At 35.9% G+C, this 27,794-nt stretch overlaps 1 protein-coding gene across 3 annotated transcripts; it reads left to right on the forward strand.

Annotated features, from left to right (window-relative positions):
• Window positions 1-27,486, forward strand: tasor2 (transcription activation suppressor family member 2). Of its 3 annotated transcripts, XM_056464008.1 has the most exons (24): window positions 1-523; window positions 2,165-2,313; window positions 2,399-2,494; window positions 2,581-2,653; window positions 5,682-5,773; window positions 6,269-6,406; window positions 6,485-6,612; window positions 6,725-6,738; window positions 8,019-8,118; window positions 8,273-8,367; window positions 8,453-8,553; window positions 8,644-8,716; window positions 9,001-9,072; window positions 9,166-10,089; window positions 10,177-11,433; window positions 11,718-12,492; window positions 13,744-14,173; window positions 14,311-16,438; window positions 16,613-18,546; window positions 18,624-18,746; window positions 20,068-20,221; window positions 20,329-20,434; window positions 21,784-21,965; window positions 26,660-27,486. In XM_056464008.1, the coding sequence occupies exons 1-24, from the start codon at window positions 493-495 to the stop codon at window positions 26,755-26,757; spliced, it is 9,273 nt and encodes a 3,090-aa protein (XP_056319983.1). In that variant the 5' UTR covers window positions 1-492; the 3' UTR covers window positions 26,758-27,486. The 3 variants fall into 3 exon arrangements, with proteins under 3 accessions (XP_056319983.1, XP_056319982.1, XP_056319984.1); XM_056464007.1 differs by having other exon boundaries at window positions 14,311-18,546; XM_056464009.1 differs by having other exon boundaries at window positions 2-523; window positions 12,153-12,492; window positions 14,311-18,546.
• The last annotated feature ends 308 nt before the right edge of the window (window positions 27,487-27,794 follow it).

Raw genomic sequence — 27,794 nt, forward strand, 5'->3', positions numbered from 1 at the left:
TGAAGACAAACTGCGCGTTGGAAGCAAGATGGACGCAAACTTCTGACTTTCTGTTTCTTTTTCGTTTCGCTTTGACTCGCGCGAGCTTCACTCCTAGAAACCGAAGGCAGTAGAAAGCGCGCGCTGTCGAGTGAATCCGAATATCGGCTATAATTTCAATTCGGTTTAAAACGACCGTTTAGTTCAAACCGACTCGCTGGCAGTCGTTCGTTTTCACAGCCCAGCCTTTGCTGTCTTTATGTGGATTCGCTTCCTGGTTGCAACACAGTCACACAGTACAATTCAAGTCCTCCAAAACGCAGCTCAACCTGAGAGACTAGTCGTAGACATTAATAATTCTCTTTAGACCTTCCAGCGAACATTTCACGAAGATTTGACTGAAAATATAGTATCGTTTTACTCGGTCGGCAGGAATGTCGTGAACCGCCGAGGATTAGAAATATCTAAAATATCGAGTGCAAAGCGAAAACCTGTGATCTATGCCTCGTCTTCATGGAGAATGAGACTAAACGACCAACAGAAGGTAACGCGGGTTATTGGACTCTCTGACGCGTTTAGTTTCTGTTTTGACGTCAATAGTGTTCGTGTACTTTATGCTAGTCTGTAAACATCAATTTATTTTAATATATATTTACTCAAAAATCCATTTATACGACGTTAGGCTACGTTATTTGTTTTTAATTTGTGTTGACTGCTAACAAAACTGTTAGCAAAATTGTGAATTTAAGTCATATATATTTAAATATACACCTCTGCAGCATATATGTCGTTTTAAACGACTTGGCTATCTATTCTGGTTGAAATAAGACCCTGGTACTGGTTTGGTTGGCTGGCTGCTTTTAGCTCTAAACCAGTTCTGCAGTTGAGTGAGCATGGGCCTGGTAAATATACACGTGCTAGTTTTACATTTGGTTAGCTTTGTGATGAATTTTAATAATAACATGTTCAGTTCTCTACTGTTCAATATCTTATACTTGGCCTTATTTGCTGTATGGACCTATTAGTGTTTTTCAAATGTTTCTCCATGATCTAAAACATAAAAGTATTCTTTAATCGTAGTGTTATGAATGATTATGGAAAATGTTTAGTCAGGAAATATTGAGGCAAATGTTTGACCAAATTGAAAGATCTCATGTTTATTCAGCTATTATGATTGTAAATTATGTATTGAATATTTATTATAATTGCTGCCATGAATATAGCCCAATGCTGCTGATATGACATTAAAACTTTAGATATAATTGGAGAATTAGGACATATAACAAGCACGTTAAGACCACAAATATTTATGTTTAATATGTTTATACATCTCTTGATTTGGTGGAAAAGTCATCTATGGTATAGTAGTAATAGTAGTCTGTGCTGAAAAACAAATATGTTTAATTTATTTACTATAGTAAAACAGTAATTCATTAAGTGTGTGTATATATATATATATATATATATATATATATATATATATATATATATATATATATATATAGATATAGAAAGGAATGTGTTTTGAACTTTGGTAACTGATTATTCTCTAGAGATTCTCTTTTGATGTTTTGACGGCTATCTTGTTTCAAAACCAACTTGACAAAATATTAGAACTAGCCAATATTTAGCGATAGCTGATGTTTCAAACCAAGTTGATCTATCTGCTCTGCTGCTATATTGAACTGGATTTTTCTTAAAGAAAAGTTGGAAATCCATCATGTGAAGAAGACTGTGAATTGTATTTTGTGTTCTTGATTAATTTGATCAGTTATGATTAAGTATATTTAATATTTGACATTCTGGCTCAATCCTCCAAGATTAGTTAAGTCTTGCGCAATAGTCCTTGATATAGTCAACAACATGAGAACTTTTTCAGTTAAAGGATTGCGCAATGACCTATAATTTAATGTTGAACACATTTTTGTTTGTTTTAGAGGAGTTTTTTCCCAAACAGTTCTTTTGCTAAGCTAGTCGTTCACAACATGAGCTGTCACCTACAGTTTAGCTTTATATTTGCCAAATATCCAACGTCCTTGAGATGACCTGACAATGTGTTCTCTGCTTATCTCTGAATGTTGACTGAAAGTGACCTAGAAAATCTTCAGCTTTCTTTGTTTGGTGTGAAAAATGAGTGTTTTGAAAGACCATGTGTGTAATTCTGTCATATTTCATGTCCTCCCAGGTCTCCTAGAGCCTGTTCATCAAGGCTCAGTAACCTTTAACGAAAGTATTCTAGCTCCACTTCATAGCAACTATTTGTATAAAGAATCAAAAGAATTTTTTACATACAACTCAGCCCATTTGATCAACAATCCTGCTTTACAACAACGGGTAAGTCTTTTTTACAGAGCATACTTTAAGTGATTTAGTGAGATTTATATCATGTTACAAATGAATGAATGTTGTGTTCCAACAGTATGCTGCATTTCGTTCTGAGAAACAGGAAAAAGGATACTCTGAACAGGAACTTGAAGAGTCATTTGGCTTCCTGTTGCTTGATGATATTAACAGGGTATACAGATACAACCTTCATTGAATCAATCTGAGCTCAGACCAGAACTCTGTGTAAATCTTCAAACCCAATTTATTGTTCCACAGGCAAGGAAAGTTGGTGAAGCAGGCTTGTTGGTTGGACGAGCGAAATGCACTACCCTTGGAGATTCCTTGAAAGGTAAGAAAAGCTAACCATTAGATTATTTGCTGATCGTTTCTGCATAACAACCTGCTGTGTTTACTTGCATGCAAGTGATAATGTTTCTCATGTGACTGCAATGAGATCATCTAAGAGGAGGTTCGTTCCAGTCTGACGAGACTTTAAATAAATGTACTATTGTCACTGGCAGCTTTTTCATTGAAGTGATTCAGATAATTTCTGCGTTCACCTTATAGTTGCAGTTTTAGAAATAGTTTTATTGAATTAACATTGACTAACACATACCAAAGTACCATAATAAGAAGGAAGTACTTCTTAAAAATATCTTTTTAAAACTAATAACAAGTGTTTTCAGTTTAGGACAGGTGGACTGCATATTTCCAGGTCTACAGTCTGTTCTACAAATGAAAAGGAAAAGTGAAACTGAATCCTACTGCAGTGTAGGAGACATAATTAATCTATAGAAAGAGAAAGTGAAGGCTATTTCTTACACAGGTCTTCCCACTAGCCTATGGGATCAAGTAGCCTAGACACTGAAGTATTTGTTACAGTCTAAATTAAACATTTAGACAACATTATTCGCTGGAGACTGCATGGCTGTTATAAACTACTGGTTTTATTATGGAGAAATTAGGATTTTTTTGGCAAGATTTTAGAGCTGCAGTTTATATAATTTCAGCATCCATATTGCAATGTGCAAATCTGTGCACATAGCAAGATCTGCAATGTCAAATTGGGATTATAATTAACCCGGAACCACAATTTATGGCAACTTTAATCTAATAGTATGACATATTTTTATTTGAATGTGTTTTTAAGGCTTGTGACTGTAAGGTTTCAAGCTAATTTAAACCATTTGGGTGCAATAAATGATAGTTTGACTTTAAAATTAAGTTTGCCACTTAAAGTATGAATTGTTTAATTATTGAAGACTATAGTGTTGTTGGCAGTTTATTCCGCTGTGGCGACCCCTGATTAATAGAGGGACTAAGCCGAAAAGAAACTGAATGAATGAAGGAATAAATGTATATGTGAATTATTTTGTTCCTGTTTTAAAACGTAGAGGTACTGTTTGTTTTGTTTTAACTGTATTTTGAAGCCGTACTTGTTTTATTTAACAGCGAGGACCACAATGGAAACAAGCCCAGGGCTTTATTGTGTTTTTATTTCAAAATGTACGGGGTACTTGTATTTTTGTACAGCTTGTCTAAAATCTGTCAAATAAAAATTCAATTTAACTCAACATTGCAGATCTTACGACCTGACTATTGTGGACACATACATTGCTGAATCAATGCTGAAACGATATATTGTGCAGCCCAAATGTGGACCATTGCACAGTTCACACAGGGATGCAAGTAGTGTGAAATGCCAGTGTACTTCTAGTTAAATTAAAACTGTTGAAGTTCCGTTCGGTTTAATCCAGATAAGTGTAATGCAAATGCCACTCCTGAAGGACAGTCCACTGAAAAGCAACTCTAAATCATATTAAAACTACCAAAACATCATCAAAATGATAGAATAGGTTTGTAAAAGCAAAGGTGATTGTAATTTGTTTAACCATATCATAACGTTCATAACAAATTCATTGGTAGTGTGTGATTATATTTTATTTTATTTAAGTTTTTAAAGTATGACTGAGTTTATGTGGTTTGAACCACTTCTTTTTCCTGTGAGGGTGAATATATTCACGCAAGCTTCAAAGTGTAAAAGCAGCTTCTCTCTTGGCAACCGTAGAGTAAATAAGAGTAAATAACCAAAGAGCACAGTTTATGTGACATTGACTGTATGTTGTGGTCATATTATTTAAGTTGATTCATTATTAGGTGGACAAGATGAAGTTTATGTATTTTAAATTTTGGAAAATATTTTTAAAGTCTAAAAATGCCCGAAATGACTGGAAATGTTTTGAATTTCAGAAATGTTGATGCGTTGTCAGGGCTTAAAGTGGCTCAAGATATGCTGAAATCTGATTTTGTGGTTAAATACAACAGCTTTAGGAGAATTGGTGTACATATTATGTAAACCAATCTGATAAAGAAAATGAGCCTTATTTTACAGTGCTGTATTTAACACACTTTTACTTTTAATTAAACGGATAGTTCACCAAATTATAAAGATGTACTTACTATGTACTCAACCTTCATTTGTCACAAAGTTTGAGTTCAAGTTTGAGTGAACACAGAAAATATTTTGAAAAATGTTAAAAACCTGTAACCATTGACTTTCAAAGTAGAAATAACAAATACTATGTAAGTCACTATGTACTATGGAAGTATGGTTGCAGGTTTCCAACATTTTTCAAAATATCTTCTTTCGTGTTCAACAGAAAATGAAGCTCAAACAGGTTTGTGACAAGATGAGTAAATGACAGAATTGACAGGTTTTGGGTGAACTATCCTTTTTAGTAACAACAAATCTTTGGAGAATGATTGTTGTTTCAGGCATCTGAGTCATCGGTTTGTACTAAAAGATATTAATTATTTTATACTGCAATCTAGACCATGGTTTATTTTTTCATTCAAAAGACTGGCAATGTGAGACTAGGACTAAGGCTTAATAATTAGCAGAACTAAAGATTAAACTTACTAGAGGAACATGTTGTGGCAATCAGACAATTCTTAGAACTCCTGGTACACCTTTTTTCCAATCCATAAATGCAGAAAAACGAGTTTTTCCTGTTTTTTGTTGGTCTGTTACAGCCTGTGTGCTATTCATACCATTTCCTAGAGTTTCTTAGAGTTACACCTGAAACTTCTGCAACATGTTGTGAGGTTTGGTTTGATTTTGTAACAAAAAGAGCTTTTTAAAATGTCAATGTTTACAGTTTTGATATCATGTTTTATGTTGAACACTTAAATCGGGACTCTTCAGACCTAAATGTTTCTAAGGTGAGATTTTAATGTGTTTAATGTATGTGTATCATTGTGTGTTTCTTAAGAAATGTAGGTATTGAACAGCAGTGAGTTTATCATCATGGAGTTGTTTTCTGTGGTTGGCTAAAGTAAATATTGCATTGTAATTCTGATATTTACCTCTAAATTAGGTGTCTACATTTCAAAATACTCTGACTGCCTTGACCTGAAACGATGGTATGATGGCAAGACTGGCTACATAGTGCTTTTGAAGCTCACCAAGGTACATTTTTAATGATTCAGTAGGAAATTGTTGTTCTTCTATTGAATAACAGTTTTTCAATGCAAAAAAAAGGCATTTTGTCTTGGTTTTTAGTCCAATTATCTAAACATTCAACCAAAAGCATTTTCTAGACAAGTCAAAATGTTGCATTGTTTTCTGAATAAAATAGGGCAAAACTGAGTATTTTCTTAAATTTAGCAAAATAATCCACCAGTGAGGTAAGTAAAATGAAATTATTTCATAACAAAGATAAGATTATTTTACTTACCGTATGGGCTGATTAATTACTTAATTTTAATGAAAAACTGACTTAATTTTGAAAACTAAACTATATTTAGACTTTTTCTGCTTGATTTAAAAACTGAATTTTTAGACATTTGGACTAGAACCAGACATAAACTATAAGTACGAAAAGCATTTTTTGTAGTGTTTGTGCTGATTTTTTTTCTCTAATTGCACCATGCAAACATATCTTCTTGTATTGTTAACCATCAGGGCAAAGTGAAAGAGGTTAAAGACAACTATACCCAGAATTTCACTCCTCCAACACCTGGCTTTGACTGCCATGTATCAGAGCAGCTCGGTGCTATATCTTCAACTACCAGTTCTTTCTTGGCGTTTGAGCGAACACAGGTGATAGAGTTCTCAAAACGGTTTCCTCTCTTTCTTATTATCTAACTGTATATCTAACAAAGCTGGTTTGTCTTGCAGTACTACTTCTATGAGCTCTGTAGTGGAAGCAGCGAAACAGAAGCCTGTCCAAGACATGCGTGTCCTTTTGCTATTGTAGCATTTTCTTATGGGAAGATGAGCACCTCTTCGGAGTTGGAGCAAAAAAGGTTCGAATTTTTAATATAGATTTTTTTGCCATTAATATACACATTTTTACATATGCTAATGCTGATTTTGACAACTAAAGATCTGTTTTCTTTGTTTGTTTGCTTTTTCAAGCCAAGACAAAACAGGTAAGAATTACTGATTTTTAATTTATTGAAAACTTTCCCTATTCATTTTTTATTACAATATTGTTGTAAATGTTCATTTAAGGTGTGTTTTTGTTTTGAAACAGCAAGTTAGAATGAAAACGCTCTTCATCCATATTGGTGTATTATGCGTTTTAAGAAAATCAGTCTCCATCCACACAATATAGTGTAAAATACATGATACATTAACATTCAGAGTGGCAAAAGGTCAAAAGAAAACACTTTAGCTCTCAAAATTCTTTTTATCTAACAACATTTCGACATACAGGGTCTTCATCAGGTTAAACAAGACCTGGAGAACTCAAGAAATAGTCAAGCTCTACACATCACACCTGCTAACAATAATCACACCAGTCAACCAACAAGCCAACAATGGACTATTTCTTGAGTATTTCTTGAGTTCTCAAATTTTCTTGTCAAATGAAAACCATGTAGGTTGAAACATTGTTACATTAAAACATTTTTGAGAGCTAAAGTGGCAGTGTGCCGATTTTCTTTTGACTTTTTGCCACTGTGTCTATTTTTGATCGAGCACTTGCCTTTAAGAATCCTAGATGTGCGCACATTTCTGTTTCTTGGGTGCTTCAACCAATTTTACCATTCAGATTTAGAGAGAATGCACATATTTTCCTGGCATCTGGACTTGCCGCCAACCCATTAGATATTGGTCATATGAGAGGAGCTTGATGGATCAGGGAATTATATTCAATAGTCTAGAGGACCAATCAGAGTAAAGTCTAGGTAGGATACACGGCTGGACAGAAGTATAATCTGCACATTAGTATAGTAGCATTTACTGTGACAGGGTTAGGGTAGGGGTAGACTTTAAAAAATACAATTTATTGGGTAATTTAATAAATAACAAATAATACTCGGTACAACTACTGTTTTTATGCTACTGTGGTGGTGGGGGTAGAGGTTAATAAAGCACAATTAATGGGAAATTTAATAAATAAAATAACTCTTGTTTTTTTTTTTTTTTTTTTTTTTTTTTTTTTTTTTTTGTTAACTTCCGGCCACAACCGTATCTGATCTAGCAACAACCACTAATCAGAGAGCTGTTGTGGATAGCCACACCTCCTATTTCAAAAGTTGGTTTCCGTCTATGCTTAAATGGATCATAATTGTTTCCAAACTAAACAGTGGTCTTTAGCAACTTCAAAACTCTTCATTTTTAGCCGGTCGATGAAACAAATGTGAACAAAACTTGTCTAAACGACACCTGAGAGCATGTCGATACCAATTTGTATCTTATGTTGTAGTGTTTCATTACAAACCATGGATTGGCCAATTCAAGATTGAATCCAATGTTTATGATGTTGGCCTTCAGTCCACAAGCGGAGCCTGGTTTCCTACAAAACTGTAAGTTTATGCAAGGACACATTTTGATTCTCTCTTTTTTTTTTAGATATTGTAAACCAGATTTCTTTTGATATTGCTCCTAAAATGTAGATTAATTCAGAAACACTGTACATTTACTTGTAAACTACAACATTTAAATACACTGTATTTTCAGCCCCAAGACAGTCAAGATTGACCACGCAATTGGTGTGTCTGAACTCAAGAGGACCTTGCCGCGAGAAATCTTTGAAACTTGCATTGTGGGTGAAGGTGTGTACCATATTTCAACATTGGTGCGTAAACTGTAAACAAAAGCTTGGGTGAAACTGTAATTTGTTTTCTTTCATCTCCTCAGTTTGCATAGGTGGCAGATGTTTCAACTTGTATGACGTTGTGTCCTCTAAGGCGAAAAATGATCTTGCCCAAATAGCCCAAGAGCTGAAGGAAAAAGATATGGTAAATACAGGAAAGAGGAAAATACGTCATTGGACACAGAATAAATCTCCAAACGAACAAACTTGTCTCATGTTGTTTTGCTTTCACCAGGCTCTTGTAATACCACTGGAAGATTCTGGGTTCCTTATTTTGCTACACTCTTCACACCTTTTCTCTTTTGAAGGTAATGCGTAGCCTAAAGAAAACACAACTCCAAATCTAATGCTTTATTGGCTTGAGTTCTCGACTTCAATCCATCACTACAGAAATTAAATATGTAGTGTTGCATCTTTGTTTTTTTTGGGCTTAATCTTTAAGTTTGTAATTGGAGATTCACATTGAAACTGGTTAGTTTGGTTCATAGTACACTTTGCACATCTTGTTTGTAAAAATAAACATCTGGAACCAAAATGGCTTAAAATGTTATTACTGTTGATTTTGTAAAACATAAATTTCTTTTGTTTCTAGATGCAAAGTCGGGTAAAGCAGAAGCACTTCAAGGCATGTTTATTTTCCCAGACTCAAGAACTGTACCAAGAGGTAACAAGAAATATTAATAGAGTTTACTTTAAAAAAAAATCTGTGTACTTTCTTAATCGTTACAGACTATGTTTTGTTTTTGTGTGTGTTTAGATACCAAGACTGGTTTGCAAAACACTAAGGTGTCAACAGAAATGATGCAAGTCATTCCAGCACTTAACTATGCAGAAACGGAGATAGAAAAATCTACTCAAAACCAGCATGGGGCTTCTCAGGCTTCTTTAGAAAAGCATTTACAAGACTATGGTACTCTTTTTCACACAGAACCATTGGACATTCCCACCAGAGAAGCCAGTATGTTTCCAGACCAATATGATGTGCCTGGTGGTTTTACTCTAATATCGCCTAAATGGACAAAGGAAACAGGCACTCGATTAAAATCATATTTTGATGAGCCTTGTGGCTTTACGATTCCTGTAGTGAGGGCACTGGAGTTACTCACGACAGGTCGAAAGCAGCGTGGAGATGATCATGATGATGATGATGTTTATTACTATATATCATCACCTGAGGAGATGCCACAGACTGATGCCTCCATTGAAACGGAGATGACAAAACTAACAGAGGCTACCAGTGATGCTTCTGACAGGATCAATGAAATACTTGATAGAGAAAAAGATGAGCACGCTCATTTGTCTACAGAACAACTTCAACCCGCTGTGTCAGAGAGGCTTGGGAAACTGGGAACGGCTGTAGTTACGGCCGACAGTGTGTTGGAGTATCCAACTTCCACGGTGTCACCCAAGTTGGGTGACGTCCCTACAGAAAATTCTGTAAGTATTGACACCAATGTTGAGAAAATATCTCAAGGCAGTAATAAAGGAGATGCTGATGGAGTTTGTGTAGATTTATCCACAAAAGAGACTCCCATACAGAATAGAAGTACACCATTAATCACATCAGCAGCAGAAGGTGATACTGCTGTAGGTGAGGCAATGGAGGATGGTAAACATACAGAGAAAACAATGGCTGATCCTAAAAAGAAAGTAAATCGCAGACCATATTCAGTGCGTAAAGGTAAGAAGCGCAAAATTCATTGGAAAACTTTACAGATTCAAAAAAAGCTTCCTTTACAAACCTCAACTTCACCTCCTTTTTTGCCAGTGAACTCCACTGAAGTCCCTACAAAAGACAAGACTCAGACTGAGACTCTGCATGCTGATGACACCAATCAGAAACCACATTCAACTAGAAGCGGGAAGGGATACAGGCCAGATTTTGTGAAACAAAACATCAGTAAAGCCAGAAAGGACAAGAGCCAGGAACCTTTATTAAATGTGTCAACTGAATCAGTAAGTGATCAGAGTATGAAAGATGAGACAAGTCTTTCAAGAAATGACTGGCGGTCTCTTCCAAGGCGTAAAAGATTGTGGAGTCCTGATGCCAGTCTGAAACGTTCTTTAAGATCAAATACTGTAAAGAATGAAAATGAGTCTATAGCAGACCTTCACCATGATGACACAAAGCGAAGTCTGCCTAGTGTTCCAAAGAGGAAGATGGAGGGATGTAACTTGAGGGAACGATATGGTCTAAAGACCATAATCACAAACTGTGGCAGAGTCTTTGTCCCGCATGGTTCAGATGTTGACGGAGAGTCTGCAAACAAAAGGCAAAATGATAAAATGCAAGATAAAAATGACTCAAACCCTAAAACAGTTTCTCCTGTGGAGAACAAATCCATAGAATTGGTGGAAAGTAAGGGAGAATCTGCCTCATCTGAGAAGGTAGAATTTCCCTCTAAAGATCCAGTGGTCAATGATGATGAAGACCCAAAGGACAGCCCTTCAACTGAAATGCCAAGTGCTCTCTTGTCAGCATTAAAGATTTTGAGAAAACTTCACCAAAACAACCCATTAGAACTTGACAAAAGTCAAAATTTATTTCCAGAAAAATCTATGAATACTACATCAAATGAGACCATAGGCCTCCAACAAACAAATAAAGACAATCCTGTTGCTGTTCAAGCAGATGCTACCTCCAGTCCTCCCAAAGTTTCGGAACAATCCAAGGACTCAGATCCTAAAGTTTCCTCCCCTGACAAAAACAAGAAGAAAACAAAACATAGTGTGTACAGTGCAATATCTATAAGCAAATTAAAAACTGTACTCCGAAGGGGAAAGAAGGTGAAATCTCCTTCCCCCAGTGATGGTGCAAAGTCTGAAGCAGATAACCCAGAGTCAAAAAGGCAAAAGTTGAACCCTTCCATGGGTCTTATGTATGAAATTACCAAGAATAAGTTGAAAGACAAAATATCACAACCCAGAAATAATGAGGCACAACATACGCCAATAAAAACTGTGGACATAACCAAACAACCAGTGTCTTGGAGAGGTCTTATTTCCAAGACCCAAAAAGAAAATGGTAAGAAATTGCTGACATACCCTGTCCATTTCTCAACACTCTTTGCATGCAAACATTAGTTTAGTCTATATTTTCCCACATGTTTAAATTTTAGTCTATGGTGAATAATGGGACCAGTTTGACACGATTATGCTGGTGTTTTAAAATTGGCCCCTCAGGTTCCCTTTCTATCTTTTTGTCTCTCGTTTGCTTGCTCTTCTGCTTCTAAAGACAGCTGTCAATGTATACTTCCTCTTTTCTTGTGCCTCTCTGTTTTATGCTTTGTCTTTGTCTATTTCTTACAGGGTCCCTCAATTTTGACCCATCAGCATCTTTTGAAATAGCTAAACACACTGACCAGCAGCTCATATCATCGCTTATTGGGGATAGGGTGGGAAGGAGAAGAATTAGCATTGATGGCAAAGCCAGCACAGAGAGACTGAGCACAGGTCCATCTCTGCCCTCAGATGCTTTGAGTTTACTGGCTGACTTGGCTCTTGGTGCAAGTAATGATAAAATGTTAACAAACCTAGAAGCCAAACCTGGCCTGGAAGACATTGATGTAGTCAAGGCTAGTGGCTCCCCTGAGTCAGTCCTTCATGCCCTGCTTCGTTGTCCATCTGCCAGGTTTAAGTTACCCCCCAGGTCTCCTTTTCCAGAAAGTCTGTTAGCGACCGGGGAACTAATTTTGGAAATCTCAAAAGAGCATTCTTACTCACAGTCCACCTCTTCGCTGTCAGGTCCATCATCTCAGGTTTCTTCGCTGTCTGGATGCGTAGAATCACCTCTTTCATTGAAAAGTGGGCTTCTTCTTAACTTGCCCAAAGATAGCATGGTCCCATTTCATCAAGAGGACAGAGGCAAAACGGAGTGGAAGCATCTGATTTCTCCAAATAAGCCAGTGCCATCGATCTTCAAGACAAAAACTAGACGACCAAAAATTTTACGCAACAGATGCATAATTGAAAAAGAAGGAAAGATTGAAGTGATGAGGACTTGGAAAGAAGCCTATGATTTCAAATATGATAGCAAGTTCACCAATGACAGTTTAGACAAAACTGTCTCACGAGCACTTCATGGGTAAGCACCACTTGTTGTCCTTTTTGTAAATATATATATATTTCATATTAATAAAATTGACAGATTTATTACTTTATTTTAATAATTGTTTCTTTTTAAATATTTCTCATTTTAATTTTCTATTCTCAATAAAACTGCATAATTTGTGTTTTCAACCTAAACTTGCTAATTCGTTAACTCGCAAGTTAATTTGTTAGTTTGTAAATAGAAATTATAGTATTTAGGCATGCTCATTTTGGTTAATTTTGCCAACCAACATCCGTTAACTGGTCAGATTAATATTAAATTATAAAAAATATTTTGCGTGTTTATTTTGTGTCTGACACATTAAATTTTGCATTTTAAAATACTGATTTATTTTAACATGCGAACATTTTAACAACAGAACATATCAACATAAAATCTTCATGCACCTGCAGTGTTTCCAACAGCATAGAAAAACAGAATAAACTAAATAAAAAGAATAAAATAAATAGTTCTGCCCTAAATATTTTTTACTTAAATGACAAATTTAAATTGCAAAACAAAAGCACTGGCTGAATCCTTTTCTGATCCAGCATAGGCTGTTTTTTCCCCATCATATGTTTTTTTTTCTTCCGTAAAATAAAAACAGCAGGCTATCTCAAATCGATCGCTCCACGGAAAATATGCATTTAGTTAATGCTCCGCTGTTATCCTTATATCATAAACCTCTGTCAACATTTTTAATGGAAGTCATTACTTTAAAGATTATGTTTTGAGCGTCTGGTTTTACCTTAGAACTTTTGTGCTTTTATTTCCTCTCTCACTCGTGGTTTACATGCGCAAAATATGTCTGTAGGCACGTGTGGTTGCACGTGTTATCGAACCCGTGAGTCAACAAATATGTGTTGCACATTTATGCAGCCAATTAAAAAATATATATATATTTTTCAATCATTTAGCTGATAACATTAATCACTTAAAAACGTACCCTTTCGGTTAACGGTGAACCGGTTATTATGAGCATCCCTAATAGTATTATTAAATAATTACTCTAGTAGGTGGTGGCAGTTAAATAGAAAGTGCAACATAATGTAGAACATATGGGAAACCAAAAGTTTGTACACATACCTAAATATGCTCAAGAAGAGGTTTTTAACTTATATAGCAGTTTTTGTGGTGATTAAATCACGTTTAACTTAATTACAGTTTTGTGGTAACCATTCCAGTCATCATAATCAATAAATTCAGCCTTTGAATTTCCCATTTTCTCTTTCCTACTATTTACAGGAAATGGAACTTCAATATTGAAGACACCTTTGAGGATGTTCATCTCATTTTTCACATGTGGATTGGTCTTTTCTATAGTAAATCCACCTCCAGATTATTTCACCTTGAAAATAGTACTATACTTCCAAAGGGGAAGGATATTGAAAAGGTCCATCTGGATAAAAATGCCATTCAGAGTGCTGTGTCATTGCTCAATGTTGAGTTGAACACGAAAGAAGGCTCGTCCAAGCCTGTACATGTGTCATCAGGGGTTTTGGATCTGTCTGTGAAAAACGGTGAACATGTGACTCCCTGTTCGGTCTCAACTCGAAGCACAACAAAGGACACCGCATCAGAACCTGTGGGAATATTATCTAAAAAACATGAAACGCCACCAAGACATTCATCTTCTGGGACAAGTGGCTCCCCAAGTCGAGTTAAAGCCTTGATGGTAAATGCATTATAAAATTTTTGTTACAGAATTCATAATCTATTAACTGTTCTGTGCTATTCTCAGTCATATTCATTTTTATTTTTTTTCAGCATGACTGTGCAATTTGATATTGATTTTCATTTAATATGTTACAGAATTACAGATCGGCTGTTGACACACCACAGGAAAAGTCAGTGCCTGACAGTGACACGGACACTGATGAAGAAAATGATCTCGCCAGTGACCACTCCTATTCTCAGATTATGGAAGCAAACAGTGCATACACCCAGTTGTGTGATCAAGCATCAAATATGAGAATAGGTATCCGGATACATCTGCCAAAGATCAGAAGTATTTCAAATAATACAGCATCCACTCCTGATCCTAAAAAAATCTGCGTCTTCCATCAAATACTTAAACCGGCAGAATTCTCAAGTCCGAGTCGGCTGATTTTGGGACAGAAACATTTTGATTTGAGTTTAAATAACAAAACTTGCCATGCAACACACCAAAAGAAAGATGTGTCTGACAGTTCAGACAGTAAAGGGATTTTAAAATCACATGGAATGAAAGAAGGTTGCCCAGAAAATGTGGCTGACAGAAATCATGACAAAACTTTGGAATTTAGTACTGGAGATGCAGCATCTGTTTCTATACAAAAACAGAGTCTATCTGTAACTGAAGAGAGTAAAAAGGTCTCCAATAAAGATAGCCTAAATGGACCTCTGAAAATTGTGGAAATCATGACTTCTGAAATGCCTAACAAAATTCAGACTACTGCTACAAAGCATAATGAGACTGCACAAGATCTCAAACCTATACAAGATCTCAAAGGTCATATATATAAGGTTGATGACCTGAGAGATGATTCATCACTTGAGACTAGCGTTGAAGAGCATAATGAGACATCAGATGCAAATGATGAGCTTGATGACACAAATGTTGATGAGCTAAGTGATATTTCATCAGATGAGACGAGAGCTGAAGAACGTATCGAGACTTCTGGTGCAAAGGAAGATCTTAAACCTTTACCTGATCAGAATGATCATGCAAATACAGAGGATGACCAGAAAGTTGCTTTATTAAATGAGGCAAGTGTTGAAAAGCATTTGCAAGAGAACACAAATGCTGTTCACCATGTTGATGAGCAAAGAGATATTTCATCAGATGAGATGAGAGCTGAAAAGCATAATGAGACTGCTAGTACAAAGGAAGATCTTAAACATGTGCATGAACAAAATGATCACACAAATACGGATGATGATCTGAATGATAGCTCAACACATGAGATTATTGTTAAAGAGCTTAAGGAAACTTCTAATGCAAAGGAAGATCTTAAACCTGTGCATGAACAGAATGATCACACAAATATGGATGATGATCTGAATGATAGCTCAACACATGAGATTATTGTTGAAGAGCTTAAGGAAACTTCTAATGCAAAGGAAGATCTTAAACCTGTGCATGAACAGAATGATCACACAAATACGGATGATGATCTGAATGATGGCTCAACACATGAGATTATTGTTGAAGAGCTTAAGGAAACTTCTAATGCAAAGGAAGACCTTAAACCTGTGCATGATCTGAAGGATCACGCAAAAACGGATGAAGACCTGAAAGATGCTTCAACACATACGATTACTGTTGAAGAGCATAAGGAAACTTCTAGTGCAAATGGAGATCTGAAAGACAGTTCAACACAACAGATTATTATTGAAGAGCATAAGAAAACTTTTAATGCAAAGGAAGATCTTAAACCTTTGCATAATCTAAAAGATCCCACAACTGTGGTTGATGAGCTGAAAGATGCTTCATCAGATGGGACTAATGATAATAATACCTCTAATGATCAAGAAGATCTTTGTCTGAAAGTTCAGTCAAATGCAGTTGACACATCATCTCATGTGATTGGTGAGAATGATACTGAAGAGCATGTAGAAAAGAAAGAAGGTCATACAGGTGAGGAAATGATGCAAGAAGATAAGATAAAGTCAAAGGAAAGGGTTAAATTGAATTGCAGTGATACTGAACATGAGACATTCACAGCAATGGCAGAACATTCTGATGAGTTTATTTTGCGTCTGAATGATGACACAAACAGTGTTGATATGGAATTCAGTGATGAGGATGATTGTGAAATGAGTGGTAATAATGATATGAAGATGCAAAAGAGTGTAAAACAACCTATGACACCAGAGAAGGCAAGCCTTGAATATAATATCCTTCAAGAATTTGCTAATGATTCATGCTCGGATGAGGATCAACCCATGCTCACTCAAGGTAAACAAAACCCAGCTTCTACTATTGATCCTTTTAGTTTAATAAAAGACCAACATGATTTCAAAACCCTTGAGCAGAACTTAGTGACCTCAAAGGATGCTTTTGACACTTGTCAGTATGATTCAAAACCAACAAGTGCTATTGAAACCACTAAATTAGATCTTATTCTATCAGAAACAGAGGACGAAGAAGAGTCTGGCCAACAAGATGTACCTGAAGCCAGAAGGGAGGAAGATACACTTGTTGAGAAGATTGAGACACAATCAACTCAGCATTTGTCTCTCAAAACTGGTCCATCACTCCCCAAAACAGGGACTGACTTTAGTATTGAAATGTTTGCTCCTCAAGATTTGAAAAGTGACAAACCTTCAGAATTAGAAATAAACAGCACGTGCTCTACCCCTACTCAAGATGAAATTCGAGAAGTATGTTATCCAGAAGTAAACAAAGAGTTGAGGGAAGATCTGGACAGAAAACTGTACTGTCCTGACAACACTGTAGCTCATCACATTGACATGTTGCCACCTGAAAGTCCTGAAAGCTCCCAAACTTGTGTTTCTACCTCAAAGCCATTATCTAATTTGATGGGACATCATGAAGAAACCCATCATGATGAACCAAGGTGGAAAATGAGCAAATTTTCTGAAGCAGAGGATTTTAAGGATAAATCTGTTTTAACTACTGAGGATTCGTCCAGTGAGGACTCTTTCCAGTTAAGGCACAAATTCTGTCCCACCTACCATGAAAAAGATAAGAAATATGACTTCCGACAAGGTGCATCTCAAAATGATTCAGAATTATTTTATGGTCATGATGACGTAGATGATTTTTATGAATATTACCATGGAACTGATGAAGGTTTACAATGGTATTATTACCAAACAGAGGAACCAGTTGTTCATCCACGTGAAAGCGACTTCTGTGGTGACTATGAGCTACCCACTTGTTCAAAGCAAGTTGCATCTGAAAGTGAGTATTTCTACAAGCACAAAAAGCGTGCAAGGAAGGAGATGGATGAGTATTGTTGGGAACAAAATTACAAAACAGAGCCCAAATATCCAATAAAGGTTACTTGTACTACTGACTATGCAAAAAAGAAAAAGTCTAGAAAGAGTGAATTTCGTCAAAATTCTGAATGGGACGATGATGACACTTCCAGCAGTTTTGTAGACTACAGCATCCAAAAAATATCGAGCTCTGAAACTCATCGATCAGTGCCAACTAGAGTCATGGTTAGTTCTCATCCGTCTTCCAGTAAGCAACAATTTGACTGGCGGAAGTATTTCAGAAGGGAGGCGACTTCCAGTCAGCTATTAGATGCATGTGAGAGGGATAACAAATTTGACGTTCCACCCTCATCCATTGTCACCATTTTAGATAGGAAAGGATACCGCGTAACATTCAGTAACTCTCCCACAGCAAAACCGTCTTTTGCTGCCGTCAGTGGAAGTAGTTCAAATAAAAGTTTTGAAGACTCTTTTAATCGCTGGCAAGAACGACAGAGTAAGGCTGATGGGACCCGGTCTACAGTTGATTGTGAGTACCTCATCTTCTCTGATCAAATGAATCAGGTTCTTAGGGATAGTAAGAGCCCTATTATTTCCACACCACGTTGTCGGTCAAACCCTGAACAGTGTGGCATGACTGTTCAGTTTTCAAATCTCAGTGAAAATGAAAGCTCTGATGAACTTAAAGCACAACCACCCCTTTCGGATTTTAAACTGAAAGTGGACTTGTCTGAAAGGAAGGGAATGAGGGAGTCTATAAAAACCAGCAAACCACATTTCCAAAAGCTGTTCTGTGGAAAACCCAATGTGGAGGAGTTTGCCGGCATTTCAGAAATAACAGAGCAATGCGCTGTTGCTTACAAGTCTAGGATGAAAGAAGTCTGCAGTGGGAAGACACTTCCACGTCCAATCAAGGCATTCAAGAGGAAATACAATCGAGAGGGCACTGGCCAACATCCTCGATCTTCTGGTCGATATAAGAAAGATGTTTTTGACAGTCCTCAAGAGAATCTAAAGTCTGTTGTGAGGCAGGCATCCAAGAAAAAGTACAGGTTCTATATACATGTAACGTCAACAGATACCTTCTTTGAAGAAACCAAGGTAAGAACGTTCATGCATAAAAATAAAGTGGTCTACATAATGACAAAGATTTGAATGTAAATGCGTATGATTGGTAGAACCTGATGGAGATTGAGGGCCACATGCCAGTTGAGCCAGACAACTTCAACCTCGATGGTGATGATCAGTGCCCTCTTCTAATTATACTGAGGAATGAAGACATTGCAGAACACATATGTGAGGTAAGTAAGATTTTGTTTTGGCTTATTAAGTAAAGGAACAACAAATAAATGCTGTGAATGGAAAGTTCATTTCTACACTGTAAAACCCAAAAAGTTATGGTGGAGGAAACCGATTGCAACAAACCATTTAAGTTTGAGATTCTCAAACCATTTTGAGTTAACTATACTCATTTCATTTATAAAGTAGACTGTTGGGTTTTACAGTGTATAAAATGCTCCTTAATGGCTATATAGTTCTCTGAGACCAATTGAAAATTCATTCTTAAAACATGATATTTGTAAATGTTTGTACTGATGACATATCATCCTAATTTAAGGTAAAATGCTATATTTAGTGCTCCAGTGAAATTAAAATAACGTTTTTTAGATGTTAGTATTAGTATGTTCAGTAGCGGTCGTGCCACCCTCACGGTGTTAGTGCCGCCCTTTTCGTGGACGAAAATGGAGAGTCGAAAAGTGGTTCAAAGTGAAGAGGGGGGGCGGGGGTTATTGGGGACAAAAGTGAAGAGCGGGGGGGTTCTGGAATAGGGGGTCTCCATACTGCCCCTAGCAAGATGCCGTCCTGGGCGATCACCCGCATTACACATGCCTAAATCCACCACTGAGTATGTTAGTCTTCATGGATATCTATAAGCTAGTGTGGTACAAAACAATTACACAATTTGTGTTTAGGAGAAATAACACCGATATAAACATATAAGGCTTGTAGTTTGTCGCTTCTGCCTAAATTGATCAATTTTTTTTACGTCACCTCATACTTCAGTTTTTCATCAAAGCTTGACCAATGAAATGCTCTCTAGTAACTGACATGCCCCGCCCCCTTCTTATTTGCTTTTCATTTGATGCGCTTGAGCTCTACCACTCACTGGCAGAGCAGTGATAAAAACAAAACGTTATTGGCTGATTTTTTTTTTTTAAGGGGAGGAGCTACTCTATGTCCTACCCGCCCTCTCTTCGTTTTTCAGTTGAGATTACGTCAAACATCGAACAAAAATTTCAAAGCACTTCACAGGACCTTTAAAGCTTATTTTATTTTGCATAGGTGTAATTATGGTATAATTTTGACATTGGCTATTTATTATTTATTACACTGTTTATTGTAGTTATTATTATTGTGTTATTATTTCAACACATTCCTAGAATGTATATGAAAATTGAAGTCTGTTACTAATTGGACTTCTTAGATCTTTTCATGCTTTGTTGCTGGTAAATTGTCTTTGGAAAATTTTCTCAGTGTAAACTTTTTTTATACTTTTTTTTTTAATAAAATGTTTTTATTTTATTTAATTGAGGGCACATTCTGTCTTTTTCGCTTAACCAGGTGCCTCATTTACTGGAACTAAAGAAGTCGCCCAGTGTTCTGTTTGCTGGCATCGACCGACCGGATGACGTGGTGAACTGCACTCACCAAGAACTTTTTGCTAAAGGAGGCTTTATAATGTGTGATGAACTGGCTATTAACACACTCACTCTAGGTATTGATCACATGTCTACACAGTTTATGCATGTTGTTTTATTGAAATTGAACTTCATGACATCATGACATTTTTATTGGAATTATTTTTGTCAATTTTATATGAAGATGACATGAAGAAACTTGTGGGCATCCTGGAGGAGTTAGACAAGCAAGGCAAATGGAAATGGTTTCTGCACTATAGAGACAGCCGCAGGCTTCGGGAAAGCGCAAGGTAAGAGTGTAACTGTGACTGAAACAAAACTAACTTCACTTTATACCTTTCAAACTCTGAATAAATAGAGATGTGGAATTCAGAAACATTTGTTATTAGCAACACTTATCGGCTCAGATTAGCATTCAACCAGTAAATGGTGTTAATTCAACTACCTTGCCATGGCCAAGAAACCATTTTGACCATTCAAGCAATCTTATAATATACTCCGGCGACTTTTTAATTCTTCACTTTCGCCAATTGGTGAAGTTTTTTTCCTCGCTGCTGTCGCCACTGGCTTGCACGGTTTGGGATCTGTAGAGAGCTGTGCATCGATGGTTTTGCTCTTCAGTGTTTGGACTCTCAGTAGTGAATATTAAACCACACTGAACTGAGCTAAACTGAAATGAACTTAAACACTGACAACTGAACTACACTGTTTCAATTTACTATGATCTTCTATGCTAAGCTGCTTTGACACAATCTACATTGTTAAAGCGCTATAGAAATAAAGGTGAATTGAATTGAATTGAATTAACCAGTCATATCTTTGAACAAGAATGACATAGTGAAATGAGAGTGGGCTTGTTAGCAACATGTTAATGCTAAAACATGCTAATGGAATGTTTTGTCATTCCATGCTAGCACTGTGTTCATTTGTGCTAGAAAAATTATAGCAACGTGTTAATCAATGCTAGATACTTGCGAACCCTTGTTAGAAACATGCAAGTGACAAGTTAATTCAAGCTAGTGACAAGCTAATTCATGCTAGTAACATGCTAATTAACACTAATATCATACTAGCAAAATGCTCATGCTATATGTTACAAAATATGAATTCATGGGACATGTTAGCTGATGCTAATATGCTAACTTCCTACAAACATATTAACATCATTATAAGTCATGTTAGCATTCGTGCTTTTTTGTCAAGCCAACGTGAAATTTTGTCAACAAACTTTACTCCTCCAGTTATTCAATCAAGTTATTCTCACATTGGAGATTAAAGGTGATTAATGCCTAAAAAAACTCCTGCATATAATCTCTCTAAAGCAGTGTTTCCCAACCCTGTTCCTGAAGGCACACCAACAGTACACATTTTCAATGTCTCCCTAATCAAACACACCTGAATCACCTAATTAGAACATAAGAAGAGACTCCAAAACCTGAAGTTAATTAGTCAGGTAAGGGAGACAGCCAAAATATGTACTGTTGGTGTGCCTCCAGGAAAAGGGTTGGGAAACACTGCTCTAAAGAATATCTGCTTTTTAGTAATTGTGTATTTAGTTTTTGGCACAGAATATTTCTCGCTCCACTCACATTTTAAATATTAGTCTGACAGTCTTACTCAATCATACTCTGCCCGACAGGTCCAGTCCTGAGGCAAACAAGAAGCAACAGTTCATCGATTTTTGTCAGAAAGCTGGCGTAATTGAGGTCTTGCCCTATCATGACTGTGATGTAATATCACGGGAACGACCGGACTACTTCTTCTGTCTGACTCGTCTCCAGATTCAAAACGCCTCTGTACGGTTTCCTGTGTTCATTACAGGTGAGAGTTTCAACTTTAACTCATGTTTTTAACTAAAAGGTCTGCATGGCTTTCAATTCAGCTGTTTTCAGTTAATATAATTTTATTGTATTCGGTTTAATTCAGTCATTCATAAGTTGTTTCTAAAATATATTCTCCTAAACAAACCTAGCATAATCATAATCTATACTATAAAAGCAAGCTTTGATTTTAACTGCACTTATAAAAAGGTAACTGATTTTGTCCTTTCCACTGCAGATGCAGCTGGAACAAACTAGTGAAAACTTGTTCAGTTATTTAAAGTTTTATGTCAGTTCTTGGTTCCTGGTTCCTTTCTAGATGTGGCACTGATAACATTATCAGACAAACTGATCTTTAGCTGCACTCAGGGGCTTAACCTGAATCCTATGAAAATGATATTTTACATTGAGCCAGCAGACAACCTTCAAATTATTTGTTATAAAACAAACCAGTGATTAAAGCAATAAATCACTGCATGCCCTTTATCATAATCAAAATTCAGAAGTCATTCTGGTAGATGTTGTGTGTAATGTTGTGTGTTAGTAAAGTTACTAGTTACTTTAATTCAATTACAAATCTGGCAACAAATTAAGGCATTACTTTTCATTTTTAAGTAATTTAATTACAGTTTACTTGCCTTAAAAAATAAATCAGTTCAGTGAAGCACAGTGACTTTTTTTATACAATATTTTGCAGATTAATTATATTTTCAACTAAAAATAATCATTAAAAATTTATCAAGATGATTGCACGTTTAGGAAACAAAGAATTGATTAAGAGCTTATTCACAACAGTATATGACAAAATCAGAAAAAGCAGAGTATTTGTGTGTGTATACAGTTGAAGTCAGAATTATTAGCCCTCAGAATTATTAGCCCCCCGGTTTTTCCCCCCTATTTCTGTTTAACGGAGAGAAGATTTTTTTCAACACATTTTTATACATAACAGTTTTAATAACTGATCTCTAACAACTGATTTATTTTATCTTTGCCATGATGACAGTAAATAATATTTTACTAGATATTTGTTATATAGATAAATAGCATTTAAAGGTTTAACTAGGTTAACTAGGCAGGTTAGAGTAGTTAGGCAAGTTATTGTATAACGATGGTTTGTTCTGTAGATTATCGGAAAAAATATAGCTTAAAGGGGCTAATAATTTTGACCTTAAAATGTTTTTGTTTTTTTTTTATTAAAAACTGCTTTTATTCTTGCCAAAATAAATAAAACAAATAAGACTTTCTCAGGAAGAAAAAATATTATTAGACATACTGTGAAAATTTCCTTGCTCTGTTAAACATCATTTGGGAAATATTTAAAAAAGAAAAAATTCAATGGGGGCTAATAATTCTGACTTCAATTATAACATGTTATTCAAATATTTTGCATAATAATTCTTTTTTTTTTTTTTTACAATAATTCTCTTTTTTCTTTTCTTACATTTGTCTGACAATTATGGTGTATATATAAAATATGGTATCATTACTTTTGAAACATTGTGTTTTGATACATGTAATGTTTACCTTTTCTTAAGTATTATATGTATGGATGCAGTCCTCCAAGCTTATGAGAGTATTAATTATTTTTCCACTGCACCATGACTTCATATTCTATACTGTACATTCTTTCTGTTGTGACAAGACTTTTCTCTGAGTAAAGTCAGACCTTACTGTCTAATTAAATCATTAAAAATCAAGGCATGATCATATTTTATTTGGGTAAATTAAAGCGTAAGCCAGAGTTAGAGTTACAAGGTATGATTTGTTGTTCCAAAACTTGGATAGGTGACAAGACTTTTGTCAGGTAGTGTATATTTCTATTTATCAACTTGTACAAGGTAAAGATGTTATAATATTTGAAGTTACATTACATCAAGTATTAACCTTCAGTGCTGTTATAGATAGACCGAATAAATCCAACTAGGGATATACAGAGTAACTAATTTCATTAACAGTACATTTTGTATCCAACTAATCTAACTAATCCCCCAGACGACCAAAACAATGTGATCCATTTAAAATAGCCTTACAAAATATATGACTCAAAACATGCTGCTGAAAGATTTATAATTAATAATTATAAAGTTTATGATCATTTACATTAAACTTCAGACATTAAGGTCAGCCAGTGTAGATCAATATGTAGAATGAAAATGAATTTCAGACTTATTGGAAAGTAAGTTTCATTTATAATATTTATCCTTTGAATTAGTATAAAATTTCCCGTATTGTCGCTCATTACTCATATGCAAAGCTAAATTTTGACATACACACAAAAAAAATCTTAAACTTTCATTCTTTTTTGTGAGTGACACCCGATAAAATGAAACTAAATAAATTGCTAAAATAAAATATTGTCTAATTTTTATCTTCACATACACTTAATACACAAACACACTTCGTTAGGGGTACACATAGACATCACCTATATGCTATAAAATTGCAGGTTAACTATGTCTGTATATAGTAACTTGTATTTGATTGTTAAAAAAAAAACTCTGTCCATAATACTGTAGTGATGTTAACGTACTGTAAACTTAGTAACTAAATCATTCTGACTAAGGTAGGTCTTTAAAAACTGAGAGTACAGATGACGATATTAACTTCGCCTCTGAATAAACATAAGCAAAGAACATTGATCACACACTTACCAAATCCGTAGAAACAATCAACACAAACTGAAACCGCCTCCTTTTTAAAAGCAGACGAGTGGCAGATGTGGATTTCACTATTCCCAGATGCGAAAAGCTCTCGGGTGAAAAAAATTCCTTACAAACATATTTCTGTCGTGTGTTAGCAGACCACTGTAATCCACATATCTCCACACGAGATTTCCATCATGGGGAAATGAAAACAAAACCTTCGTTGCGGCACATTTATAAACGCAACACTGACGACCCATGTCTCCAAACAATTCTTCTTCCCCTACTTGTTTTAATTATGGTTGGCAACACAACATGGCGTCTCTCTGAACACTGTAACAGGTAAAAAGAGTCTTTGAAGCTATCATGCATATTAATGAAGTTGCACCTCGTACACAATAAAGCGCGCTGATTGGTTGGAACCAAGTCTTTCCCATGAATTAATGCTGAAAACTCAAAGACATCACGCTGTACCGGCCAGTAAAGACATCCAGTCTCCATGCTAGAATTTACACAAGGATCTAATCACCGTAACGTAGCTTTCTTTTCAAACCTGAAGGACGAATTCGCTCGAAATAACACAAAAACAACCAATTTTCACCTTTTTGTTTAACATATGTGTCCTAATAGTGTTTTTAGCAACGTGGGACACATATGACTGTCAACATCTCAAAAAATGTGTTGTGGTGTTTCGTAACCCTTTAAAGGGCCCAAAGTTTACCTCTTTTTTATGATTTAATATTAATATTATGGTTCTTCTGAGTGTGCCAGTTTAGGTTCAGTTTAAAACACAATTCAGATTTTTTTTATTATGATGTGTTAAAAAGTGTCATGTTGGGGGCGTGTCCACAGCTCGCTGATTTAGGGGTGTGTTGCTTCACATGTAGATTAGTTTCGGCTTCCCGCCAACGTAACAAGGGGGCGGGGCCATGAGCTCACCCGCTCTGCGTTTGCAACAGAGTCTGACAGGCAGACTGCGAGAACGAGCTGGAGTGAGAGGTACAGCATTCAGTCGTACATGTATGACTCTGACACAGACCAAGCAGAGTACAAAATCATATGTGTCTTGTACAGTTTTACAGCCAACTGTGTGCTAGTTTCAAGTGCCGAGTTTGTACACAGAAACTAATAACCACGCACACTGAATGAACTTTGACTGAGGCACCGGATGCGCCGCTCGAAGCCGCGACACGGCACACCAGACACTCTCTGTGGCGCGGCAGAGACATGAAGTGTCCCGAATCGTTGCGGCACGCATTTTTGAATTCTAAACATAGGTTTCTATCAGGATACACACAACGGCAATTCAAGTCTACAGCGGTCCGCGGCACACAGCCGTCGACTTGAGTGTACCCTGATAGAAACCTATGTTTAGAATTCTAAAACGCATGCTAGTTAAGATCACAGGGAGCTTCTGGGATATCGAGAAATGCAAACGGCTGAAGTATAAGGTAGACTCGATGAGAAGTACACATGTTTGCAAACCTACCTAAAGATACAACCAATAATTCCGATTAGAGCGATAATGTGGAGAATATTGATCTTGTGTTGAGGCCAATGAGCCTTGCATCTAAAAATAGAGCTAGGGTGTTCCTTTAGTGATATTGCTTCGACTCACGCTGAAAATGGCGGACGTGAATCAACAAACTGAGGATATGATGACGCGCCTGTCAATCAATATTGGTGGGCGGGGGGACCGCTTTCCTACGTAAAGTAGATGACAGTAGTAGTAGACCGATTGTAATGCGGTCGGTTTGAAAACAGCTCCAATTGGTCCACCGTTTTTTATGTTGTTAAATTGAAAAAAAAAAGCACTGGGTGTGCTTATATCACCCCAATATGACGGTCTATACACCATACATGCACATATGGCTGTCCAAACAGCTTGAAAGTAGATTTTTTACCATAGGTGCCCTTTAAGTTAACTTGATTGTAATGCAGTAACCTGCACCTTTTGCAAAACTGCTTAGCAACAATAATTATCAAAACTGCTATACGAATTAACTTGAATTAAATTAAATAACTTTTTATCCTCTTTTCTTTTGCATTGCAGAAACACCAACTGAAGCTTTTGGTACCAATGGGATTTTAAGCATGAACATTTACACATTCTCACGAATTCTTTCAAATGATACCTGTTCTGTGTCATGATCTGTGTTGTTGTTGTTGTTGTTTTTTTTTAATCAAATCAAATTTCTTACCATTGGTAAGTACACCTTTGTTCATAAAAAATAATTTATTGTTTAACCATATATCTTTGCTGCACATGTCATTTCCCACAATCGATAAGCTTTCCAGTGAGAGCTTTACTGTTTGTAATAAACTAAAAATGTATAAACGTAGGTCATGGAAATATTTTAAAAAGTTTTAACCTAACTTTGCTTTTTATAGATGAAATTGACTGAAACTCTAATAAATGACCTGATTTAGTATTCATTGTTGTTCATCTTTCTGCTTTGTGAAACATTCAGTATTGTTTTAGCTGTTGGATCTATTGTGTTGTTTATTTGTAGTGTTTTCACATTGCATCTGTGTACAAACTTTAAATATAATATTTGTTTAGCATGTAATTTGTTAGATATGACTGGAACTTCTGCATGATTACTATACATTTGTTTCTCTAACAAGATTTAAATGCAGATAAAATTATCCTGATTGTTATATTTCACTATACGATTATAAGCTGTTTATTTTTTGGTCTGGTTTACACTATTTTGTAAAAGTCTGTAATAGTTCCACACTGTGTTTGATATATTCTGACTTGCTGCTGTTTAAAAAAAGTTAAGCATTACTGGATGGAAAAGAAATCAAAGTGAGCTACTACATACTTTCCTACAGTTTATATAAGAGTTATTTTTACATAAATTAGACGAGACCATTTTTTGTTGTCTTTTTTCTTTCTCAGATTCAGTGCATTGATGTTGTTAACAGCATGCAGGTAATTAGCCAAATGTAACTGACCGATGTAAATCATTATTTTGACTTGACACTCTTTTCATTCTGTAAAGAAAATGCTAGTACAGAGTAATGCTAGCTGTGCCGTTACATCAGCAAAACAAGTACAAACCTGTCTGATTTCACAGCTACACAACTGTTTCTTCAAAAGAACCGGTTTAAGATTTCAGTTGTGCCTGTGGTGTATTTTGGTTAATCTAATGTTGTGATTTTATGTGTTGTTTTACTTAAAA

The sequence above is a fragment of the Danio aesculapii genome, chromosome 8 (assembly GCF_903798145.1).
Source record: "Danio aesculapii chromosome 8, fDanAes4.1, whole genome shotgun sequence".
Lineage (NCBI taxonomy): Eukaryota > Metazoa > Chordata > Actinopteri > Cypriniformes > Danionidae > Danio > Danio aesculapii.